This window comes from Colossoma macropomum, unplaced genomic scaffold (assembly GCF_904425465.1).
Source record: "Colossoma macropomum unplaced genomic scaffold, Colossoma_macropomum, whole genome shotgun sequence".
Lineage (NCBI taxonomy): Eukaryota > Metazoa > Chordata > Actinopteri > Characiformes > Serrasalmidae > Colossoma > Colossoma macropomum.
This window is the reverse complement of record NW_023494787.1, coordinates 21203768-21226770: the sequence shown is the minus strand read 5'-3', so window position 1 is coordinate 21226770 and position 23003 is coordinate 21203768. Positions and strand designations below refer to the sequence as shown.

The 23003-nt window shown below is 38.4% G+C and overlaps 3 protein-coding genes across 4 annotated transcripts in view; 1 reads left to right on the top strand and 2 right to left on the bottom strand.

Annotated features, from left to right (window-relative positions):
* Positions 1 to 7326, bottom strand: part of elp2 (elongator acetyltransferase complex subunit 2) — a 30942-nt gene extending 23616 nt beyond the window's left edge. Inside the window, exons 1-7 of the mRNA XM_036566415.1 lie at positions 7195 to 7326; positions 5411 to 5489; positions 5110 to 5180; positions 4758 to 4899; positions 1474 to 1551; positions 1133 to 1197; positions 75 to 141 (exon numbers count right to left, since the gene is read on the bottom strand). Of these exons, the coding sequence (XP_036422308.1) occupies positions 75 to 141; positions 1133 to 1197; positions 1474 to 1551; positions 4758 to 4899; positions 5110 to 5180; positions 5411 to 5489; positions 7195 to 7326 (634 nt within the window). The remainder of the gene's footprint in view (positions 1 to 74; positions 142 to 1132; positions 1198 to 1473; positions 1552 to 4757; positions 4900 to 5109; positions 5181 to 5410; positions 5490 to 7194) is intronic.
* Positions 7327 to 7570: 244 nt separating this feature from the next.
* abitram (actin binding transcription modulator) lies at positions 7571 to 11550 on the top strand. The gene is made up of 6 exons (XM_036566414.1): positions 7571 to 7685; positions 9588 to 9639; positions 9721 to 9850; positions 9951 to 10027; positions 10153 to 10222; positions 11115 to 11550. The coding sequence occupies exons 1-6, from the start codon at positions 7619 to 7621 to the stop codon at positions 11262 to 11264; spliced, it is 546 nt and encodes a 181-aa protein (XP_036422307.1). The 5' UTR covers positions 7571 to 7618; the 3' UTR covers positions 11265 to 11550.
* A 143-nt stretch (positions 11551 to 11693) lies between these two features.
* ctnnal1 (catenin (cadherin-associated protein), alpha-like 1) overlaps positions 11694 to 23003 on the bottom strand; it is a 63084-nt gene continuing 51774 nt past the window's right edge. Inside the window, exons 12-19 of one of the 2 annotated variants that reach the window (XM_036566412.1) lie at positions 22312 to 22349; positions 21881 to 21931; positions 20336 to 20490; positions 19675 to 19723; positions 18198 to 18254; positions 15124 to 15243; positions 14391 to 14474; positions 11694 to 13058 (exon numbers count right to left, since the gene is read on the bottom strand). In XM_036566412.1, coding sequence (XP_036422305.1) covers positions 12894 to 13058; positions 14391 to 14474; positions 15124 to 15243; positions 18198 to 18254; positions 19675 to 19723; positions 20336 to 20490; positions 21881 to 21931; positions 22312 to 22349 — 719 coding nt within the window. In that variant the 3' untranslated portion in view covers positions 11694 to 12893. The remainder of the gene's footprint in view (positions 13059 to 14390; positions 14475 to 15123; positions 15244 to 18197; positions 18255 to 19674; positions 19724 to 20335; positions 20491 to 21880; positions 21932 to 22311; positions 22350 to 23003) is intronic. The other variant, XM_036566413.1, reaches the window with a different exon arrangement.

The following is a 23003-nucleotide window of genomic DNA, read 5'->3' as shown; positions in this document are numbered from 1 at the left end:
AGGCACTGTGTGCATTAGCACAGTATAAACATATCTGCCTTCTAAACAGCATGAACTGAAGTAGAAACTCTTACCGTTGGCCGCCCATTCCACCCCACGAACCCAATCCTCATGGCCTTGAAGTGTGAGTACCTTCTGAAACTGAACAACACACAATGATATACTTTTTTCAATTTGCTTCAACAACTGCCCATTGGCTTCTATTATATACTAGTAGATAGTACTGTGTGTGTGTGTGTGTATATATATATACATACATATATATATATCAGTACTTCCCAAATCAAAGGATTACCATACAGAGAAAAACAACACAATTATTGCTTGTTGTAAACAACTGCATGCTACTAATGCAGTAGATAGGCATTAGGATGGAAAAATGTGAAGAATTTATTTAAAACTCTGAGCTACAGTTCTGTGCAACAGTTACAGATCATCCTTCATTTATGTAATTTCCAGACAAAATGCCCATTAAGTAGAAGTTATTCATTCTTATAGCATTGTGTGTCCCTTTGCCTTTATTACAGTTTTCGTTCTTTTTGAGAGACTTGTTTTCAGTTACCAGGAAATCTTTTTCTCAGAAAAGAAAAATTCAATATTTGATGTTTATTGCACCAAATACAAATTACCAATAGATACAATCACAGTAGACAAGTGGCTAAATACAATTTTATAAACTTTATTTTTCATGAATTTTTCAGTGTTTATGTATTTTACTAACGCTGGTGATCTACATTAATAAGGTGCCTGTGAGATCTACCACACTGCGCTATCCACAAAGCCGAAGAGGAAGTGACATGATTAACCTCAGCTGGGCCCATTTTTTGAAAAATATTAGTTTTGGAATTCCTGTTTTTTCACTTATTTTTCCTTGACTGTCCCCTTCTTTATGTAAGTGGATTACCTTGTATGTAATCTCTTCAGAAATATCTCCTGAGAAATGAATAACTTATTTAATGGCCAAAGTTGACAGCAACTCAAATGAATGTCTCCGATTTTGCACAGTATTCTAAAATTTCTGTTGACAATATATAATAATACAATTACTGATCTAGGATTAGACAGTTCTGAACTAATTCAGCATGTATTGATCAGCAGTATTACACTGATGTGACACATTATACATACATACCTGTCCACTGAGCTGCACATACAGATAGACTTTACTGTCATCTCCACCACAAGCCAAGACGGGCACTACATGAACAATAAGATTCAGTTACACTCCATAAACACAACGCACAGGCACAGCCATGTGACAGACAAATGACTCCATCTATAACCAAAAGACACAATCAAAATGCATATGCATTGCACTGCACGGCAGATACTTTGTTAGGGGGCACATAATGGGGCTCCATTACAGGGCTAAAGCATTGAGATTTTAACATGACATTCACTCACACAAACGCAATGGAGACAAATGGCATGAAGAGAAAAGCAATTCAGAGCACAGCAGCATGCACAGCTTACCTTCGCTGCCTGGCAACAGTGCTAAGGAGACATCCATCATGAAGCCGCTCCCAAAAGATATGGTCTGGAGGCATTCAGCTAACAAAGATTATAAACACACCATGAGTAAGAATTAACCCACTTAGCTGTGATGAATTTTAAAAAGGCTGCTGTTTTGACGTATTCCTTATCCACATGCTGTCTGAATGCACTGAGCAGACACACAGGAGTGAATTACAAGCCACTCTGTAACTGGAGTTAATGCAGATTGTAGCTCTGTTTTAAACAACACCACACATACTGTTAAATTAAAGCAGAACTGAATTAAAATTTTCCTCAGTACTCTTAATTATATTTTTTAAGGTAACACTTTGAGAGTCCACTGCAGAAGCTTTGTAGATGCTCAGCTTGTCTTTAACTAATTATCTATTAAATGCAACTAAACTTTAAGTTAATGTAACCAATTCTATTAAGATAAACCTAAACATATTACTAATACTAAGCTGAACGTTGTTGAAAATCAACTGTTCCACTAGATAGCTTGTTAGTAATTTGGACATCTGTAGATAATCTATTAAAATAAAGTGTGACCTTTCTTGCATCTACTCAAATATATCTCTGATGAATGGAATCTACTTTTCCTCACTTCCAAAAAGTTGCGACAGAATGTGGAATGCAAAAAAAAATACAAAGTAGTGATTTTAGGAAAAGTGGATTTGTAAATCTGCATTTAAATAGTACAAAGACAAGATATTCACTGTCTTACATTGTTTTTTTGTAAATATAAACTGATTCTAAAGAATGACACTTTCAGTGTGAAATCCTAAATAGGTGATGCAATCATGCTTGAATATAAGTAGCATGAAGAAAAGGCGTAGTACTTTTTGAGCAAAGATGGAGATTGAGGATCCACACTGTGCCAAAAAAATGCACCAGCAAATAATAGAATAGTTTAAGAACAATGTTCCACATTGAGCAATGGCAAGGATTTTAGGTTTTTCACCTGCTATGGTGCACAATACCATCAAAAGATTCACAGAACCCATGAGGAATCTCTCTAACAATAATGTTCATGGGGCAAAACAACAAATATCTTGCTTTTGTATAGTTTTCAATTTAATATGGGCCAATCAGAACTTACTAATCAGTGCTTTCTGTTTTCCTTAACATTTCACATACTGTCCCAACTTTTTAGACTTAATTTCTACACCTTGGCCTGGTGGCTGCCAGTCAGTTCTCTGTCAAAATGAAGGTAATCGAAACTACAGATCAAACATCTAATAAAAACGAGCCCCTAAATGTGTTTGGACATTCAAGTCCTGCTCAATCTGAATAATTTATGGACTGCAAATATTATCATAAAGTCTTATATTATAATTACCATATGACTTTAATTACGATCCTCTCAACCAATCAGACTGTTTTTTTCCATAGCTCTTAAACAGCTGTGCAAAACTGCAACAGGAGTGCCAAAGCAATGAGAACAGTCAATGTGTGTTAAGGGGGGGTTGGCTGAGTACTTAGGACTCATCAAACCTCCAATTAAATTTGTTGTGAAGCTCATATAGTATCATAACTATGATTGTTAATGCCAATATACCATGAGCTACTCAAATTCGGCACATTTTTAGCACACATTTTGTCTGCTACTTACATTGTTGGAATCACCAAATGATCATGCTGCTCTGGGTTTGGATGAACTCCTCAGACTTCTTATCACAGTTGCTTAATTATTCCAAAAATCCCACCACCTCACCCTGCACTGCCTCATTTCTATGAAGCTCCAATCCCCCTACTGGTTTGTTAAGAGGTTTCAGCTGTATATTGCAGCAGTCTATGCTATCAATACTGCAATCTTTCAATCAGAATTACCAAACAATGCACTGTACACCTGTATGTCCTGTGGTTTCTAGTTCTGTTTGTTAATCATATGGCTCAGTTGTCAGCTAGACTGAGAGCCCCCTGAGTAATCCCAAAATGAGATATTCTACAAAGGGCTAATCTGAAGTCTACTAGAATCATCTCCTCAAAGTAACAGTAGGTCCACATAATTTTCAATGTTTTTGCCTCAACGCTGATCTAAAATCTCCCTACTTAACTTTCGTCATTAAAGACTAGTCAAAAACAGCCCTGCCACACTAAACCACTTTCTGAACAGCAGCCCTGTTTCCTTTGACCTACTTTAAGTGGCCATTGTCTGTCAGAGCAGTTTACATGGTCATTCTCCAAGCTTCTGAAAATGTTAATTATGAAGGATATTACTGTAATTCTCTCAACAGCAATTAGTTTTGTCTGGGTGCAGTCTGTGAAACCTACTAGCTTTGCCCCACTACAAACAATCTTTTAACCTGGGATTGAGAAACTAACCCATGAATTAGTACATCAGTAATGTTCTTTGAATGAAAGAAAGAGTGTGTGCTGTCCAGAATTAGGCCAGAAGGAAGCCTGTCAAAAGTTGTTTAATACCCACAGTTTCCCGTCCCTACAGGCAGACGGAGTGCGTTAGCACACACGCCCCTCTCTTCAAACCTTCAAATCACAGACATACTTCCTGCAGACAAACAGACACTCTCTCCAAAACTGTCACAGAAAATCACTCATCTTCCCTCTTGGACAGAGAGAGGGGGAACATTTCAAGGAACAAATGATGTGCCCTTTCAATCATGCTCTGGTTTTACAGGAACACTGAGATGACATGTCAGAATTATTTGGGACAATCTTCTCCATAATTAGGATGAATCAGATTTGTAGCAAATATGTACATAAACATGACCGAAAAACACTAAACTATGTGTCTAGCCTAGGGGGCGCTATCAGACCTCAAATGCAAAAGCGTGACTAATGTAAACAATAAAAATCCTAATTGATTGTCAGCTGCAATCAACAAGAACTCACTCAGTGAAATCCTGCTGCTGAAATCCCCTCAAAGAAAAGTTGTTTATGCAAGTGAGGTCAAAATAAATAAGGGGCAGTGACAGCACCAGCCCATCCTCCTCATTTCCAAACTCAAGTCCATGTCAGTAAGGCTAGTTTATAAGTGCAAGCCTATGCAAAGAATTTCTCTGACCTCTACACATCTGCCTATGATGGGGGCACCCATTATGAATAACAGTCCAAACAAACAGCCGCATCCCTCATAGCTCAATATTCTGCTTTACAAAAACCTACCAGCAGATGTCAGGCTTGAAACATTACTGGAAACTCAAGTCTGTGTTCATTCTTTTTCTTAAAAAAAAAAAAACAATCTAATACATACATCTAATACTTATCAAAATTTATTAAAGTCAATATCAGCAAACATTCACCTTCTCCACTGCTGTATGTCCACAGCTTGACAGTAGAATCTGATGATGCAGAGGCTAGAAGTGACTGTCCGGAAGCCAGAGACACACCATCCACTGCACACACTGGTCCCGAGTGACCAGAGCAAACTGCAGAAGACGTATACTGGACCACAAGTTTATAAAATTAACATTTGTTATAATATTATCAGAACACTTCTTCAGTTCAGTGTCACTGCATGTTTTATACTTAGACTGATACCACAGCATATGTTAAAATAAAACATTACAATAAATTAATATAATATTAACATTTATATTAATGGAAATGCATGACCACACAGTTCACACTGAAGAAAAATCAAAAGAAACAAACCTTGCCATCTCGCTCCTCCCACAAAATAACAGCATTATCTGACCCTCCTGATACAAGCTGCTTTTCTGGGCCTGTGAATGTATGTACATGGTTGCCATAAGATACAACAGCCACATGTCATTGAACGAAATCTCATCACGGGAAGCAGAAGCAAAGAGAGAAACTGCAATGCTTAATGATTGTGAGGCCAACAGTTCTCTCTTCCAATACTTCTCTCAGGTCAGCAAATGTACTCCAATGAGGAGAAGCAGAGATGCATAGACTGACATGGTTCATTAGCAGACAGTGAAAACTGACTTACCACAGTCTTCTCTATGAACCCACTGGACAGCATTGACCCTTCCAGTATGCTTATTCAGGAGCTCAATAATCTTTATCTCCTGGAGAAGAACAAAAATGAGAGGTATTTTTCCACAGCCTACAAAGCATTTTGTCTTGTTAGAGTCTTTAACTGAACCAAATCTATGTTGTTTTCAGCTAAATCCTGAAACCACAGATCATATTTGGAAGCCAACAAGCTACAATTATAACAGTACAGATATGAAGGGGTTTATAAAAGCTAGTCAACATTAATTTTAGACATTAAAGAATCACAACTAACTACTAAGTTAACAGTGTCCATTAATGCTGTAGCACAGAGAAAACATATTTTTATAACAAAATTTGCAATCAGACACTGAACAGTGGGAGATTTAGCAATTGTGAAATCTAAATATGATAAACACTCATAATGCAATTTATTAAAAACAAGTAGGGCTACCTACTACAGACTACAGCCTGTCTATGATGTTGCCATGCACCATCTGTGTTAGCCACACTTTAACTCTTCATCAATAGCTAGTTTTGAACAACAGAACAGATCCTGGTTTGATATCTTTGGAAAGTAGTGACATCGATATGTGTAAAAACCCAGCAATGCTGCTGCACCCAGTACACTTGTAGACTACTACGCCTTTTCCATGTCAGTATCACTGCTGTGGTCACCAGCAGAAACAGCAGAAACTAACCAATGATTAATGGGGAAGAGAGTGGCTGACAAATTGTGCATGATAACGGTCTGCAAATATACTTCTCAACAGTGGACCTATAGAGTAAACAGACCAAAGGGCCATTAAGTGTAGGTCTTTCTAATAAAATGAATTATGAGGGCACAAACTGATTATAATACCACTCCATAATCGCTTCATGTTTTAATCAATTTAATATCACTACATAAAAAAATACAGTCCTTATTATCGACACCCTGTCTCCTAATGATTCCTAACCTTGGTCCTGGAGTATTTTGGAGTCATTTCATTCTTCAAACTATATATCCCACAACAATAATGAGAATAAATTATCTGATGCTACATGATGAGAGAACGTTTCTCATCTGAATTTTCCCTCAAATTAAAGGGGAACTTTGCTCAGTTCTAGAGAAACTTACAGAGTCAGAATTGTTCATAGAGGTGTTGATAAGAACCAGACATCCAAAGAGATTAATGCTTCTAAAAGCTCCCTCACGGAAAGTTATTACATGAAATGGTTAGACATATGCTGCCCCATGTCTGACACACTGTGTTATGATAGTTTTGTGATAAAGCCTAACATTTATTTTAATCTATTTATTTTACTCCATTCATGGCAGAGAGGTACATGCATGGTGTTGTGAAGCAAAACAATGCCCTGATAAAACTTTGTCACTATTTCAACTAAATTCATTTGTGGTTTTGGATAGTAAATAAGATGGCTAACCTATATTTGTACTGTAGCCCCCTGGTTCCTATTGCCACCACTGTAAAGAAATCAGAGTCTCTGCAACTAACTATTTTAAATGTTGAAAAAATGGTGGAATGCCCCTTTAAAGTGACAGTGACAATAAGACAATAAGAAAATTCAACATTTTCATTATCGAAGCACGAAAATATTCAAGGAAATGCTTTACACAGTTTTCCTGCACTGCAGTAACTTAAATCTGTGACTGCAGGCACTAGCTACATCTGTCAAAACAGACCTCATAGTTAGCTCCGCTAGCTAACTAGCTTAGCTAACACATGTCCAGAAGCAGCTCTGGCTCCAGTATAAAGCACGCCGGACCGTGGTTACCTGTGGATCGTAAAGGGCAACTGAGTTGCAAGTCCCGAAGGCGATTAAGTCTCTTCGGCTCCATGAGAGAACATGAGGAGTCCTGTTTGCACAGCAGGCTACATGGCACGTCTGCAGCACGGAGGCCGCCATGTCTGTCTGCTCTCTTTCCCAAACCAACCGGGAAACATTTTGTGTTACTCAGCTATTCCGCAACAGATTATATCTTACACTCATATGCATGTTTGCGAAAACCAAACCTTACGTATTTATTTGTAATGACAATAAAAGAACTACACTATGAGTTTTACAAAGACACAACAGAATATCAACTAAGCCTTTTTATGTACACGCTACGCCCTTTTTTCCAGCCGGACTGTAGTTGTAGGCGGACAGAAGTTGTAGTCCGTCATGGTGGTTGGGAAGTGGCTGCTGTGTTTTTGCCATGGAAGAAGCAGATAAAAAAGCTCCATCTGTCATTGACCGATATTATACACGATGGTATAAAACAGGTAACGCCGTTTGGACTGCTTTGTGTGTGCAGTATCGCTAGCCTGTGAAAGAAAGTGAACAGTTCAACCGTTTAAACTGCTGTACGAAGTAACGATGTAGCTTAGCTAACGCTCATTCACTTAACCTCACTGAGAAAACGTTAAAGTTATTACAGTAAGGAGCTTGAAAAAGACTTCAGTGTTGTTCTTGTAGAAGTGAAGAGAAAGTAACTGCGCTGTACATCTTACACAATCTGATATCGTGTGCATTTGCACTTGGAAAATTGTAGATCTTATAGTGACTTAGATATCACGTTGGTTGGAAGTTAAACTGTCTACACATCATAGTTTTACCTGACAGTGTGAGGGCAGTTTATTATTACTGTGCAGAGATGTACACCGTAACATTTAAACCCCATCCGTATCTCTACACTCTTGTCCATTTTATCAGCTCCACTTACTAGAAAAATGCACTTTGTAGCTCTGCAATTAGATGGTAGTATGAGTCTGTTCATACTTTGTTAGCCCCCTTTCTCCCTTTTCTTCAGTGGTCAGGACCCCCACAGGACCACCGCAGAGCAGGTAGTCTTTGGGTGGTGTATCATTCTCAGCACTGCAGTGACAACTGACTTGCTGGTGGTGTGTTAGTGTGTGTTGTGCTTGTACGACACTGTGTCCATTCGCTGTCCACTCTTTTAGACACACCTACACACCCACTTTGTAGATGTAAAGTCAGAGACAATAGCTCATCTTTTGCTGCACAGTTTGTATTGGTCATCCTCTAGTTCTTGATTAGTGCCCACAGGACGCTATTGGCTGTATATTTTTGGTTGGTGGACTATTCTCAGTCCAGCAGTGACACTAAGGTGTTTAAAAACTCCAGCAGCACTGCTGTGTCTGATCCACTCAGACCAGCACAGCACACACTAACACACCACCACCATGTCAGTGTTACTGCAGTGCTGAGAATGATCCACCACCCAAATCATATCTGCTTTGTTGTGGTCCTGTGGGAGTCCTGATCATTGAAGAACAGGATAAAAGGGGGCTAAAAAAGTATGCAGAGAAGAAGATGGACTCCAGTCTGTAATTGGGTCATTGACATGACATGCATTTTTAAGTCCATTATTTTCCCACAAAATAATTAAATACATGACATATCAAATTATTCAACAATATCTCGTTTATGTTAAACAATTTGCAGAGCATCTATATAGAATTCTCTTATTTCCTCACATTTCAGTCGGAACAACCAAAACAAACTTTTATTTTGACATGTCTTTATGAAAGGGGGGCCAGGGTGTTGCACCATAAGGGAGACCCCAAGTGACCGTCATGGTGCAATGCCAAGGTCAGTTCACAGATTTTTTGAGTCATGGTTAGCATGGTTTCATTTACCATGTCAGGTGATGTGTCCTCAGGAAAACCATGAAAATGTGCAGTTATTGTAATAACGTTTATTTATTTGAAAAAAGTAAGTATAAACTCAAGTTCAAGACAAAAGTTTCTGTGTGTTTAAATGTGTGCCAGTTTAATTTGAAATTAGTCTGAAAAGTCAAATGGTGCAACCAGACCAGGACAGTTTTAATACCTTAAATAGGCAATGAAAAGCTTTGATAACACTCACAATATTTAAGATTTAAAATGCACATATATATAAATGCAAATATATGTAGATATGAAAATACACATCCGGTCCTTTTTAATACGATTTTTATTTTATTTTAACTGTCAATTTGAAAACCTTATTTGTCATTGATCCAATTGTAGAACTACAAGGTGCACCTATTTGGTAAGTGGAGCAGACAAAATGGACAATGATTGTAGAACCAAGAAAGTGGTTTTAATGTTATGGCTGATCGGTGTATAATCATAACTTTGGAACCATATACATCTGTTCACTTATATTGCATTTATGTTTAGATATGAAAGGAAAACCATGTGAAGACCACTGCATTCTTCAGCATTCAAACAGGTAGAGATATTCTTCACAATTTGAGATCTTCTGTGATGAATTTATTTTGAGGGGGTCATCTAACAAAATATGTCTTTGCAGAATCTGTGTTATCACCCTTGCAGAGTCTCACCCCATTCTTCAGAATGGGGGGAAAATCAAGAGCATCAACTACCGGATCAGTGATGGATGCAGCCGCCTGAACAACAAAGTATCTGGGAAGTCAAAGAGAGTGAGTGTTTTTTTGCTGTTGAGGGTCTAACATCAGAGCAGCAGCAGTGTTTAAGAGCTGTAAGAATGCACATTAACAACTTGTTTGACGATTTCTGCAGGGTGGTCAGTTCCTCACAGAGTTTGCTCCACTGTGTAGAATAACATGTACAGACGACATAGAGTACACCATTTTTAGGTGAGTTACATCTACTTACAGGCTTTTCCTAGACAAGCAAAATGACATTGATGGATGTTGCACTAACTGAATGTGTTTATCGTGACGTTCTAGCTTTTTTATTGTTTGGTTTACCTTTCCCACAGCTGTATCAGAGGACGTCTATTAGAAGTCAATGAGGATATCCTCAAGCAACCTGACCTGCTACTGGAGAAGGTAACCTTAACTTAACTTGAAGTTACTATTTTTTCAGTTTTGTAAAGTACATAGGCCACTCTGTTTTTCAACAGGGCTCACAAGCTGTAACATCAGTGCAATACTACTGAAGTGTGATTCGGCACTACCTATTCCAAATTTGTTAGAGATCCATCCCTCGTTTATAGTGGTGGACGAAGTACTTCTGTACCTGAGAGTAGAAATACCCCAAAGTACCCTAAAATAATACTGAAGTACAATTAGAGGTCCTCTAATTATATTTCTATTTGAATTAAAAGTCCAAAAGTATTGGCTTTTAAATGTATCAAAGTCTTGACATGCATAGACAAAGCAACAGTACATGCATCTGACACTTTTATGTAGCAGTATAGCTATAGCTAGCTTTCTAATTTCTGTAATGGTACAACAGGTCAAATAAATTAGTCAGTTGGCCCAGTCACACCCCTTGGTTACTGTTGCTACGTCTGGCAAGCTATTGAGCATGCAATGTCAATTATGGCATTCAAAAAGTCCATAGCTGACGATTTAACCCATGGAATTCTTAGCCCTTTGGATCAATGCATCCAAATTTTGGGAAGTAGTATACACAAAGTTCTCTGCTTAGCTGCTGATGATCAGCATGATTAGCTAGGATTAGATAGTCTGTTTTTAGGGGAGGGATTAAGTGCATCCACTGCAGAGTAACCAGTATTAACACATTAATGCATAAAGTAAAGGAGATAAAAGTAATATATTTTACTTCAAAATGTAGTGGAGTGTAAGTAAAATCTCCAAAAATGGAAATACTTTAATAAAGTACTTGAGTACAGTAACAGACTACAACACTGCTCATTTAATAGTATGTTTTTTGTGCAAATGTCTAATACATTGTTTTGTGTCCTTCCCTATCCAGCCCTCTACTGAAGGGTATATAGCAGTCATCCTACCCAAACTTGAGGAAAGCAAAAGCATCACCAATGGCCTTCTGACTAGAGAACAATATGAGGAAGTTGTCTCTAAGCGGACTGCTCAACAGCCAAAGCCTTGCCGAGATCAGCCTTAAAGAAATTTTCTCAGGAAAGTTTCAATCAGCTAGTGATCACGCAGTCTACCTGGTGAAGTCTGACATGACTTGACTACACCGACTGAAGCTCATCATTACCATGTCCAGTAGAATTTCCAAGGATTTTTTGTGTATTAGATGAGAAAAGCACTGTAGCCATCATGGCATTTTGTTTTACCTTTCTCATATTTGCTGTCTACAGCCCCTGCTTTTTTCTATGGACAAACTGTTAAGGAAAAAAAAATATATTCACAGATTTAACTATTTTTAACACCACATCTTAACAGTAGTTCATTTGGACTTACTGGTTGGGTCAGTTCAGACACCACTTGTCTATTTATTACCGTATTTGGTTGTGCAAACATTTTTAGATTTATTTTTGTAAATACATAAATAAATGACACAGCCACCAAAACTTTAAGAAAAATAATGTATATTTAGGTATTTCTCAGTTTAACAATCATTCAACTGTCAAAAGGATCAATGGTCCAAAACTAATTCCACTCAAACTCTTAGCTGCTCAAGCATCTCTAAAGCTTATGGTTTGACTGCAGTGTACTTTTGAGAAAGGTTTCAGCAAGGTATGAACTTCTATTTTCAAAGTACAGTTAAAAGTGTGTTTATATATCACACCTGAATAGAAACATTTTAGACTCCAGCCTATTGTATATGCCCAAATAATCTTGAGTGAAGCATGAGGCTTTGTAGTGCACAGAAATGAAAGGTAGCAATGGATAGTGCCTTATGAACCACTTGCTCTAAAGTACACACCAGTCAAGTCTATTGATTTTTATACCCAGGCTTCATTCTGACCGTTTGGAGTTAGCGTACCCGAGCTCAACATCCATTATGTTTCAAGTAACAATACAAATCACAGTGACCTACAGGGCAGTCCATACAACAAGGCAGTCACTCTTGCCACAAGTGAACCAAAAAAACTGAAAATCTTCCTTTTAATACCGTAAATGTCACTTTTGGATCAAAGTCAGATCTGTCAGAATTACTTTTTGGAAAATGACTCGTTGGAGACGCCCTTTAAAAACACAGTAATGTTCGGAACGCTGAAAATGTGAAGTCCATGAGACGTTGCCTTGTAGCCTTGCGCTGGCAGCTTGTCAGAAAGCCCAGTAGAGAGAGATGATCATAATAGAGAACATATTTGGTGTTGACGTCTAAATGAGGCAGATACATTAAATACAGTGTGAGAGTGTCCTACATTGAAACATTTGAGGTGACTATAATTTGCGTTTCAAAATAAGCTATTCTGATAACACATGATAATATATGGTGATAAATTATACACTTCATCTTAATGGTAGCTTGTTCAACAGCCACTACACAGTTTGGAATTGACCTGAAAACATGCACTGGTTTATGTGTGAGAGAGGGAGAGAGCGTGTTTGGGCTGTGTTTTTTTGGTGTATGTATATGTACGGTGTGAGGCTGATATACTAACAGCTACTGTACACCACAAAACATCTGGGCAAAGCACACATAGAGACACACAGTGGGCGAGTCCACTGCAATGCGCTTTTTGAGAGAGTGTGTGTGTGTGTGTGTGTGCACGTGTGTGTGTGGGGAATAACACTCCAGGTCTCGTTAGAGGAGGAAGGCTAAAAGGGCCCAGAGCTACTTGCTCTCTAGGAAGGTCATATTGGCCATGTGTTGTTCCAGGGATTTGACTCCGAAGCCATTCGAGCCCTTGCCGTTCAGTGCGTCCTCTTTAACTGGAGTGCTGATCTGCCTCTCTCTCCAGTGCTGTGGCGAGCCCAGACTGCTGCGCTCCGATTTACACTGACAGAGGAGGAGGGAGGAGGATAAAAATTAATCAAAGTATCATTATCTCAGTAGGATGGATAGGGTACTTTTGATAGGGTAACTTGGAGGAAGATGCCCCCCCACCCCCCCAGTTTTCTCCCCTGATCAACTGATCCCAATTTCATCTCAACACATCTACTAAATCTATGATCTATGGCTATGATCTAATGTAGGGGTGTTGTGGAGCATGCAGTACATTTGGTTTTCAGAAGGAAATTTTTTGTTTATTTTTCAGTGAAAAATACAAGGTTAGACTTTTAAGTCCTCCCAGACATGGAGCAAAATGCCCCCTTTAATACTGCCCCAGAAATATTGTTCACTAGAGTTTCACTGGCTAGCTAGCATTAGCATTACATGTTAGCTGTGAGCTGTGGTGATCATTTTTATCTATCTTGCTGGAGATGAGTTTGTGGAAGTGTTGCAGTGAGGTAGTGTTACTACACCCACACCTGATCTGATTTATGTCGTGTCTAATAATCATTTATACTTAACAATGAAATGTTGAATGCTACTATTTATGTTAAACTGTCATTATTATTATTATTATTGTAATAATAATAATAATAATAGTAATTATTAGTAGTAGTAGTAGTAGTAGTAGTTGTTTTACTATCATTTTTCTTATTAAATGGATTAATAAAGTAATTAAGCAGTTCATATAATCACAATAACTAATCAATGGTGCTCTAACATGTTTAGTGGGCAACAATGAGTAATGTTTGTTTATCTGTTAGCAATGTATGCAATTAGGTTTTTGCCTGTATGCTGGCAAGAATGAGTGTTTTGCTTATATTTTCACTCTTGTGAAGAACACATAGCTTTGCTTAACTCTACACATAATCCTGCATTGACATTTGAGTGAGTGTGTGTGCACAGCTGTGTAGTGTATAGATTTGACAGTACAACCAGTGTTAGCTATTACTGTTCTTTCCCCAGGTAGGGTGGGAGCAAGATGTTCCCGTTAAAGATTCTTTTTTTTGTGCTATAAAAACAAAACTGTCTGCTGTTCCAGTTTATTTCCCCTAACTGTCATCCTGTACAAGATAAACTCATGCACAGATAGGGCTTCAGCTTTAGAGTAAATGAACATTGTTCTTAAGTGGGACATTTTCTTCTATACATAAATCTTCAAAATAGTTAATATTACACGCAGAATTTAAGGATTATTAGTAAGACCAAAGAATGCTGACACGAAAGTATTTTAAAACAATAATAAGAAGAGCAGTACTAATAATATTATTACTAGTGGTAAAATGTTATTCAGGGCAATCAGCTCTGCTAAGGCTTCATCCCCTCTAATTATCTCACCTTTCTGATGAGCTTATTACACAGTGGCAGGAGAGAGACCAAAACTGTCATAATGCCTTTGGTGTTCTGTATGGATGTGTCCACCTGAGCAAGACCAAAAAAAAAACTGTCAGAAACCCAAAATTACATTTAACAAATGCACCATGCCTCCTTGTTTGGCCTCAAATCTCAGAAAAGCAATCATGTCCACCCTAAGACAATAATCTAGAGTTCTTTTGACAGATGATCAGGGAGGCTGGCTGGCTTACACATAATAGGTTTCTCTGCAGTTCCCTGCAAAATAATATGCCTGGAAACCTTGTGAAAACCACAGAAAACAAACAGGGAGATCTTGATTGAGCTTGTTTTTTCTGAGACCAATGTTTTAGCTCCAGCACATTTTCTCTCTCTCTCTCTCTCTCTCTCTCTCTCTCTCTCTCTCTCTCTCTCTCTCTCTCTCTCTCTCTCTCTCTCTCTCTCTCTCTCTCTCTCTCTCTCTCTCTCTCTCTCTCTCTCTCTCTCTCTCTCTCTCTCTCTCTCTCTCTGTAAATCCATTAACACCACGCTTTGGCCGTGACCTTTGCTTGATCAAAGCAAAGAACAGGCTCTCGACGGTGTGCTATTTTGCCAGGTTAAATGGTGTTGAAAGGAGAAGCACATTAGGCCTAAAGTTCAATGAGTGTTCAATCTTTCAAACTACACAGCAATTTCTTGTATCTTATATTGTTGCAGGGTGGTTCTAGTAACATGTCACCTTCTGAAAGGTAGCACTCTTCCCCTGGACAGGTGTCTTTGCACAGACTTGTAGCTGCTGACAGGATGCTGCCAACTTCTCCATCTCAGACAGCACTAGCATTTTTTCTTCATCCACCAGCTACAAAAGAAAAACAAAATTCAGTCATTCCTGAATTACTGTCAGCTCAGGTCAGGATGTTCTCCTCTATATCGGACAAAGCAAACTATGACTTGAAGCCTTCCTGGCAGGTTTTGGATGCAACTACACCTGACAGAATGTATGTTTTTCATTAACTTAAAGACAGCTTGATCCAGCTTACGCTGAAATGCTTGAAATGTGTTTCTAAGAAATTTAGTGAGGTCTTTTAATATATTTTCAAAACAAAAATAGTTATTTTTTATTGCCCCCTCAAACAACTAGTTCAGCCACTAAGTGAACATGTGGGAACTATAACACAGTTGAAAAGGCATCCCTGGTGGCTCCTCATGAAGCTAGCTAATTAGCATATAAGCAAACAGAGTCCTGTTTGATTAAAAGAGTTATTTGTTTTATGTACTTTTGATCCCTGCAAAATTCCATATATGTTATATTGTAGTTCTGATCCTTCACTGTTATTCTAAATCATGAAAAATAGTGAAAACAAGGAAAAGTTCTGTTTTTTTTTGACTGGTTCTGTACAAACGTGTGCAAAAGTTTGGGTGCCCTCTGGTTAAATTACGTTATGTTGGAAAATAAGTATACATCATCTATACAGAACACACTTTTGCCCAATTACTGTTTATTTGCTGAATTTTTAGTGTATTGGGAAAATGTGGCCTGTGCAAATGTTATGGCACACTTGATATTGAATGTTTTATTTATTACTCAAAAAAATAAAAAAAATAAAAAAATAGAAAAGTGCACTACAGTTTGCACTTTTACATTTTCATTTATAGTGTAATTAAATGTAATCTTTTTAAACACTTCTAGACTAGAGATTAAATACATTAACTAGTATGTGACACCACAGCCTTTGTTGCCAGGGCTGCTTCTTGCTATGAGCAATGGTGTGTCCAAACGTATGTGTTGGGTGGCCATAGTGCAATGTTTATGATAGGCTGAGGGCTAAAAATAAAACAGTAGTATATAAATAAAAAAGTTGGGTAGGTTTAAAGAATGTATTTTATAACATTACTCTATTTTGTAACTCAACGCTCTTCAAAAATATATTTTTTGAAAAGAAAATATAGTATGCTGTACATTAAATATATAACTCCATTTCCAAAAAAGTTGGGATGCTGTGCAGAATGTAAATAAAAATAGAATGCAATGATATGCAAATTATGTAAACCATATTTTTAAAGGAAAATACTACAAAGACAACATATCAAATGTTGAAACTGAGAAATGTTATTGTTTTTTGAAAAATATATGCCCATTTTGAATTTGATGCCAACAACACTTTCCAAAAAAGTTGGGACGGGGGCATCTTTACCACTGTGTTTCATCACCTCTTCTTTTAACAACACTCTGTAAGCATTTGTGAACTGAGGAGACCGACTGTTGTAGTTTTGAAAGTGAAATGTTTTTCCATTCTTGTCTGATATAGGATTTCAGCTGCAAAACAGTTCAGGGGCTCATTTGTTGTATTCTTCATTTCATAATGCGCCAAATGTTGGGTGACAGGTCTGGACTGCAGGCGGGTCAGTTTAGCACCCAGACTCTTTTAATACGGAGCAGTGCTGTTGTAATACATGCAGAATGTGGTTTGGCATTGCTGAAATAAGCAAGGCCTTCCCTGAAAAAGACGTCGCTTAGATGGCAGCATATGTTGCCATAATGTGTATATCATTCAGCATTAATGGTGTCTTCACAGATGTGCACGTCACCCATGCCATGTGCACTAATGCAACTCTATACCATCATGAATACTGACTTTTGAACTGTGCGCTGATAATAAGCTGGGTGGTCTTTAGTCCAGAGAACACAGTGTCCAAGATTTCCAAAAAGAATTTCAAATGTTGATTGATTGGACCACAGTCCATTTTAAATGACCTCGTACACATCTGGTGATGCACATCAAACTGGTCAAATCTGGGCCGCGGGCCACACTTTGGGCAGCCTTGCTATAAGCAGTATAAGCAGTTGCTTAGGGCCCCCGAGCCACCAGGGGGCTCTGAGTCTGTACTTTTTAAAATTTATTAAGTATTGTTTGCAGAATAAGTGCAGCGAGTAACAGAGTTAACAATTAATTGTTTTTCTGTTCTTAAATACAAAACAATATACTTGGAGTGGGTGTTTAGAAATGTTCTAGGCACATGGTTCTCATACCCCCACACACTGGAGACTCGAATATTCAAGATTGTATGATCAATAATACTGGTGGTATGTAGAAGAAAAAGCCTCATGCCTGCACAAATAGCTCTTTAAGAAGCTCCTAAACCTTCAGTTAGTGTTTTGTCCCTGCCCAGAGCCAAGACAAAAAGCCTTCCACAGAAAAGTATTAAAAGTTTCACACTGCTAATGATACTAAAAGGTACACCCTGAGCTGGGTGATACGCAGTAATTGCACTTGACCAGAAGAGGATGGGTTCCCCTTCTGAGTCTTGGTTCCTCTCAAGGTTTCTATCTGTTTCTTAGGGAGTTTTTCCTTGCCACTGTCGCCTCTGGCTTGCTCATGGGGGCTTGGACCCAGATTTCTTTCTGTAATGCTGATTTATTTATTTATTTATTTTTTTTGGTAAAGCTGCTTTGTGACAACACCTGTTGTAAAAAGCGCTATATAAATAAACTTCGCTTGCTTGCTACTTGCTCCTGGACTGCAGCTCTGTACAGTTTAGAAATTACATTACTAAGTGGACCTGCTGGAGGATATTAATGAATGGGGTGCTGGGCTAAGACGCAGGGCAGTGTGATTATGTATGAGTGGCCTCTGTCTTGGCCCAGGCACGTAGGGTTAGCTAACACTGATAGCTGCATGACCATCCTCCCTCTGAGATAGATGGCACTCATTACAGACAGACAGAGAGGCAAGTGGAATTAAAGTGTGGGGTCAGGAGCAGTGGTGGAGGGGGATGATGAGGGAGAAGGACAGGATAGCTGCACTTTTTTACCTGTGTGGAGAAGGACTGCAGGAAGGAGCACAGCTGAAGACCCTGCTCTGACAGAACCTAAAAACAGAGAGGGCGTTTCAATTAAGGACTGGCATGGATATTCAAACATACGGATCTTGGTATTTGTTTACTTTGTCGGCTGAGGCACAAGTAATTTCAAATAAGAAAATTAAATAAATCATGTATAGTGTAGGTTTTTAATAAGTGTGCCCCAAAGGACCACAAAGAAACACAAAGAATGTCAGGATACAAGTAACTGATACTGTGTCTCCTGTTAAGCAAAAAGCCAAATAAATTATGGATTTTTACTGTTTAAGTTGTGAGACTCTGGAGGGTACTGCATCATGTAAAGGACCCCAAGTAACCTTCTTAATGCAGTGTTAAGGTCAACAGCCCATTCATAAATATTGCTATTATAATCATGTTTGTTTATTTTAAAAAAAGATGTATAAACTTGAGTCCAAGAACAAAGATTTATAATGGTGTCCAAGTACAAAGACTAGTGTGGTTGCGCTGCTTGACATTTTCTAGGTGGCATAATTATTGATCCTGTTAAAAAATACATTTTTACCATTCTAAACGCAATAAAACAAATAACAAATAGATATAACAGTTTCTCACAGATACAAAAATGCACATCATATCCTTTTAAAGCCGTATTTGTCATTGAATGAAGGTATCCATAAATTGAAGTAAGCCAGTTTACTTACTTTGTTTAGTAAAAACAACATCTTACTTAACAGCGAACACAGACACAGAGCAACAATGTTCCCTGGGCAGGACCTAGGTCAAATAAATACAATTTGGATTGTGTTGGATTATGGATTATGGTCTTGGATGATGATCAGAAGAAAATGCTGGTATTTTAATAAATCCTTTCATGGTTTTGGATTGTGAATTTTGTTAAATTGAGTAAGGTTTTAAATCGAATAAGCCAGAATAAGCTTTCCCAGCCCTGTCTGGGAAAGGCCTTTACATCAGAGCACAGATAACTTCACCTGGCGTAACATCATGGACTTACCAAAACGGAAGCATACAGATCGATTACTGCAGTATCATAAATTAATAACTTAACCTATAGCAGATCAGAGTGAACCTTGTTAGTAGATACAAACTGTACTGTACCCTAAGAGGTTCTCGGTGTTCTTAGCAGAACTACTTTATTATGTGGCTAAGCAGATTGGCTCAGTCTGTCAGAGAAGAGGCCGGTGTGGGGAAGGTCATAGAGCTGGCTGGAGGCCAACGGCTCGCACTGTTTGACAGACAAGCTGCCAGCTCAGCAGTTTCCCCTCAGTCTCTCTACAAAAGCCCCCAGGGGCAGAGGGTGAGACACTGCATTTCACAGACAAATGATGACTGGCGCTTTTAATAACATATTGATCTGTCGTTTCTAGGGACTTCATTGCTCTTAATGACAACACAGAACCTGAATTTTTCAGACAAAAAAAAAGACAAGAAGCTGAACTGGATGATGTACCTCAGCTTGGTGGAACAGGTCCAACGTAGTCTTGAGCAGGCCCTCCCCCCTTAACAGCAGACCAAAAGGCAGAGAGTTAAAAGAATAATTCAGCGAAACAAAATGTACACCTCACCCTAAATGTAGTGGATTAGCCAAGACACAAGTGGTGTCCAAAATTTGCTTAGCTTTGTGTCAGAGACACAAGGATAATATAGCCAACAAGTAATGGAAGCTTATACACCGCCAATTAGCACTGTGCAAACTGCAAACCTAAATCATTGCACTTTTGCCTCAAAAAGTATTGAGTGTTAAAAAAAGTTTCCATTGCTTGTTAGCTACATTAGCCTTGTAGTTCCAGTGCAAAACTAAATAGCTAAATTTCAGACACCAAAAGTGTCTTAGCTCATCAACTATACAGACGGTAAAGAGAAAACTGTCTAAAATTGATTTGCCAAGCAATTCGTCGTCAGAACGTCGTTACATCCATAACATTGAGAAGTTAGACAAAAGTGTTAAAACCATCTTAACAGAATTCACTGTTCTTTTCCATAAAATTCTAATTAAAGCTAAAAAGCTTTTGCAACACTGTTAGCATAGCAGTTGTATTTTACTTGGCAATCTCAGCATTTTAGTTAATTTTCTAAAAGCTGCTGAAACAAAGTGTTGTTTGGGTCAGTACCTGGTGAAGAGGTACATGGAGTAGGCCATGCTGGACATGCTCTGGCACTGCCGCACCACCTCATGCTCCTGCTCCTCCCAGCGCTCTAGCTCAGAGTCCACATCTGAGGTGAGCAGCCGAAGCTCCAGCCCCAGCTTAGCAATGGTGGTCTGCTCCTGAATAAAACAGTCTTAGTCTTATACACACCTAGTTTTGTCAGTACAGCATCTTAAATCTTATTGACGATTATCTTAACTATAAGAGGAACAGTTAAACAAAAATATGATGATGTATCAAACAGTGGCTGGAAGCTAGAACCCAGCAAGCTGCATGATATCATTTGCATAATGTTGAATGGTAGCTGTTTGCTTTTGTTTATTCTTAGTAAGAACAGCTTTTTTCTATCCCTATGCTTCCTGGGCCCTTCAATTTTTCACTGAAATGTCTAGGAAACAGCCCTGTGTTTCCAGGGACCAATGTTCCCCAGGCCCTGTGTACCCTGCTTGTAATTTTAGTAGCAGCCCTATATTCCCAGGGTCTTATGTTCCTTCATTTTCTAGGAAATAACTCTTGTTATTGTTCTTGTTGCCTCAATCATGTTTCATCATGCTGTTCAGGAGCAGATATGACTGTGAACTGACGCAGCATGCATTTTGTGTATCACTTACTTTAAAACTGGGCTTAAAGGTATAGTGTGTAAGACTGGCATTAGCGATGAGGTTGCAGACTGCAACCAACTGAATACCTCTCCCTCACCTCTCCCTTTCCCAGAGTGTAGTAGAACCATCATGCATTCACTTTGATGACAAGGATTTACCCTCTCTTGCTTTTTCTTGCGCTAAATAATAAGTATGATCCTTCATTTGTCAAATTTTTGGTTCTCAAACTTCTCACACAGCACTGGTAGCAACCACTGATTCTTGTTCTTTCTATGTCTTCCACCCGGTGCTATAGCACCACCAAATTCAATTACTGCTGTTTCAACCTAAAACACGAAAGGCACTCTCTAGAGTCAGTGTTTGGTTTGCACATTCTGGGCTACGATAGAAACATGGCACGCAACATGGCAACCTCTGGTGAAAGAGGACCCGCTCCCTATGCAGATATGAAGGGCTCATTCTAAGCTAATGAAAACGCAACGATTTATAGTTACAGGTGATTATACACTAACGAAAACATGTTTTTATATACTGTATTCCATTTCTGCTAATAGATCCCCCTAAATCTTACACATTGCACATTTAACACAGTAAAGCTAGTTAAGGGCTACAGCAGAAAAGAAAGGCCAATTCACCAAATTTACCCCAGACAAAGCTGTTATTCAAAATGTATATGTATTCTACACTCAAAATTTGTTTAGCTAGCTAAATAGTTCCCTTAGGCTGGCTCAGCCAAAATGTGTTCCTATTCAATAATCAGCCTAACCAAAAGACTGTAACCATGCCCTCAGGAACCCTATTATAAGTTTCCTTGCTGTATCATATTAAGGCATGACATATCATATCAAGAGCTGAAGAAACACATGGCCCTGGGAACATCAGTGAATAAAGTTTGCTTGTTGCGTACCTCTGCATCAAGCTTGGCAGCCTTTACTGTCTTCAGATTAGCTGAGTGCTTCTGAAAGAGAATAGATTCACAGTACGATGATGTAATATAAACTCACCATGGAGCTTTAAAGCTATTTTGAGCTTTTAAAGCTATTTTTCACTGCAAAAAAATCTATTGGCAGATAATTTGGCTTGCGCTCCAAACAACCAAAATTATCTGTCATCAAAGTAAGACAACTTGACTAAATAAAATGACGTAAAAACGAGTGAAAAATAGAATTAAGTTCAATAATATTACAATATATATACAATATTTGAACTTAATCTATTATATTAATATTCATTTATATTATATTATATTAATAATGCAATCAATAATATTATTGACTAGATTCAAGATGATTTCACTTGCCACAATATCATTTTTTTGGTACTGTGTGAGATACTTACCCCTGGTCTAGGTAATGACAGATAGGTTCTTTTATCACCTGAAATGAAGTGTAGAGAGAATGTAGGGAATTCATTTATTTTAAGTTGAATAACAACAAATAAACATGGTTATTAAAAAATAGAAAGCAGGACAATCAAACAAAACAGCAAGGAGCAAACTGCAAATCTTTAAAAGTACAAAGAAACACTCTTTTGGTATTTGACACAAACACAATAGAAAATTTCCACTCTATCAAAAGCTATTCCCCAGGTGTGGTGTTTCCAGCAGAGCTGTTCCTGCCGCTCTCTCTCTCTCTCAGGCTCTGAGACAAATACCACTGTCTCAGAGAGCTACGTCTCGGGTGCAGTTTTGAAAAAAAGCGGACTATTTTACGTTTCAAGTGTTTAATGCTCCGGGGAGTGGGCAGCACTCAAAAACACACATGAACGGCAGGACCACTTCTCAGTAGAAGCACTGCTGTCCATCTTAAAACTAATAGCAACATGGGTGTATGCCACTTCTGTTACTTCAGGGAAATGGATGTGGCTTCTGTGGATTGTGCTGTGTAAATGTCACAGTGGCACGGCTCAGCAGGTGAAGATGATACGGATCTCACCAAGTGGAAAAAGACCTTTTTAAGAACCCATGGTCCTCGGGGTCTCTGACCATAAATCAGTAACAAAACCCTTTTTGTGTACCAGTAAAAAAGCTT

Bases quoted from the DNA above. Each gene is read 5' to 3' on its own strand.
- abitram (XM_036566414.1), top strand. From the start codon at position 7,619: ATGGAAGAAGCAGATAAAAAAGCTCCATCTGTCATTGACCGATATTAT. The intron at 9,851-9,950 runs GTGAGTGTTTTT...CGATTTCTGCAG, and splicing joins TATCTGGGAAGTCAAAGAGA to GGTGGTCAGTTCCTCACAGA. The intron at 10,028-10,152 runs GTGAGTTACATC...CCTTTCCCACAG, and splicing joins ATAGAGTACACCATTTTTAG to CTGTATCAGAGGACGTCTAT.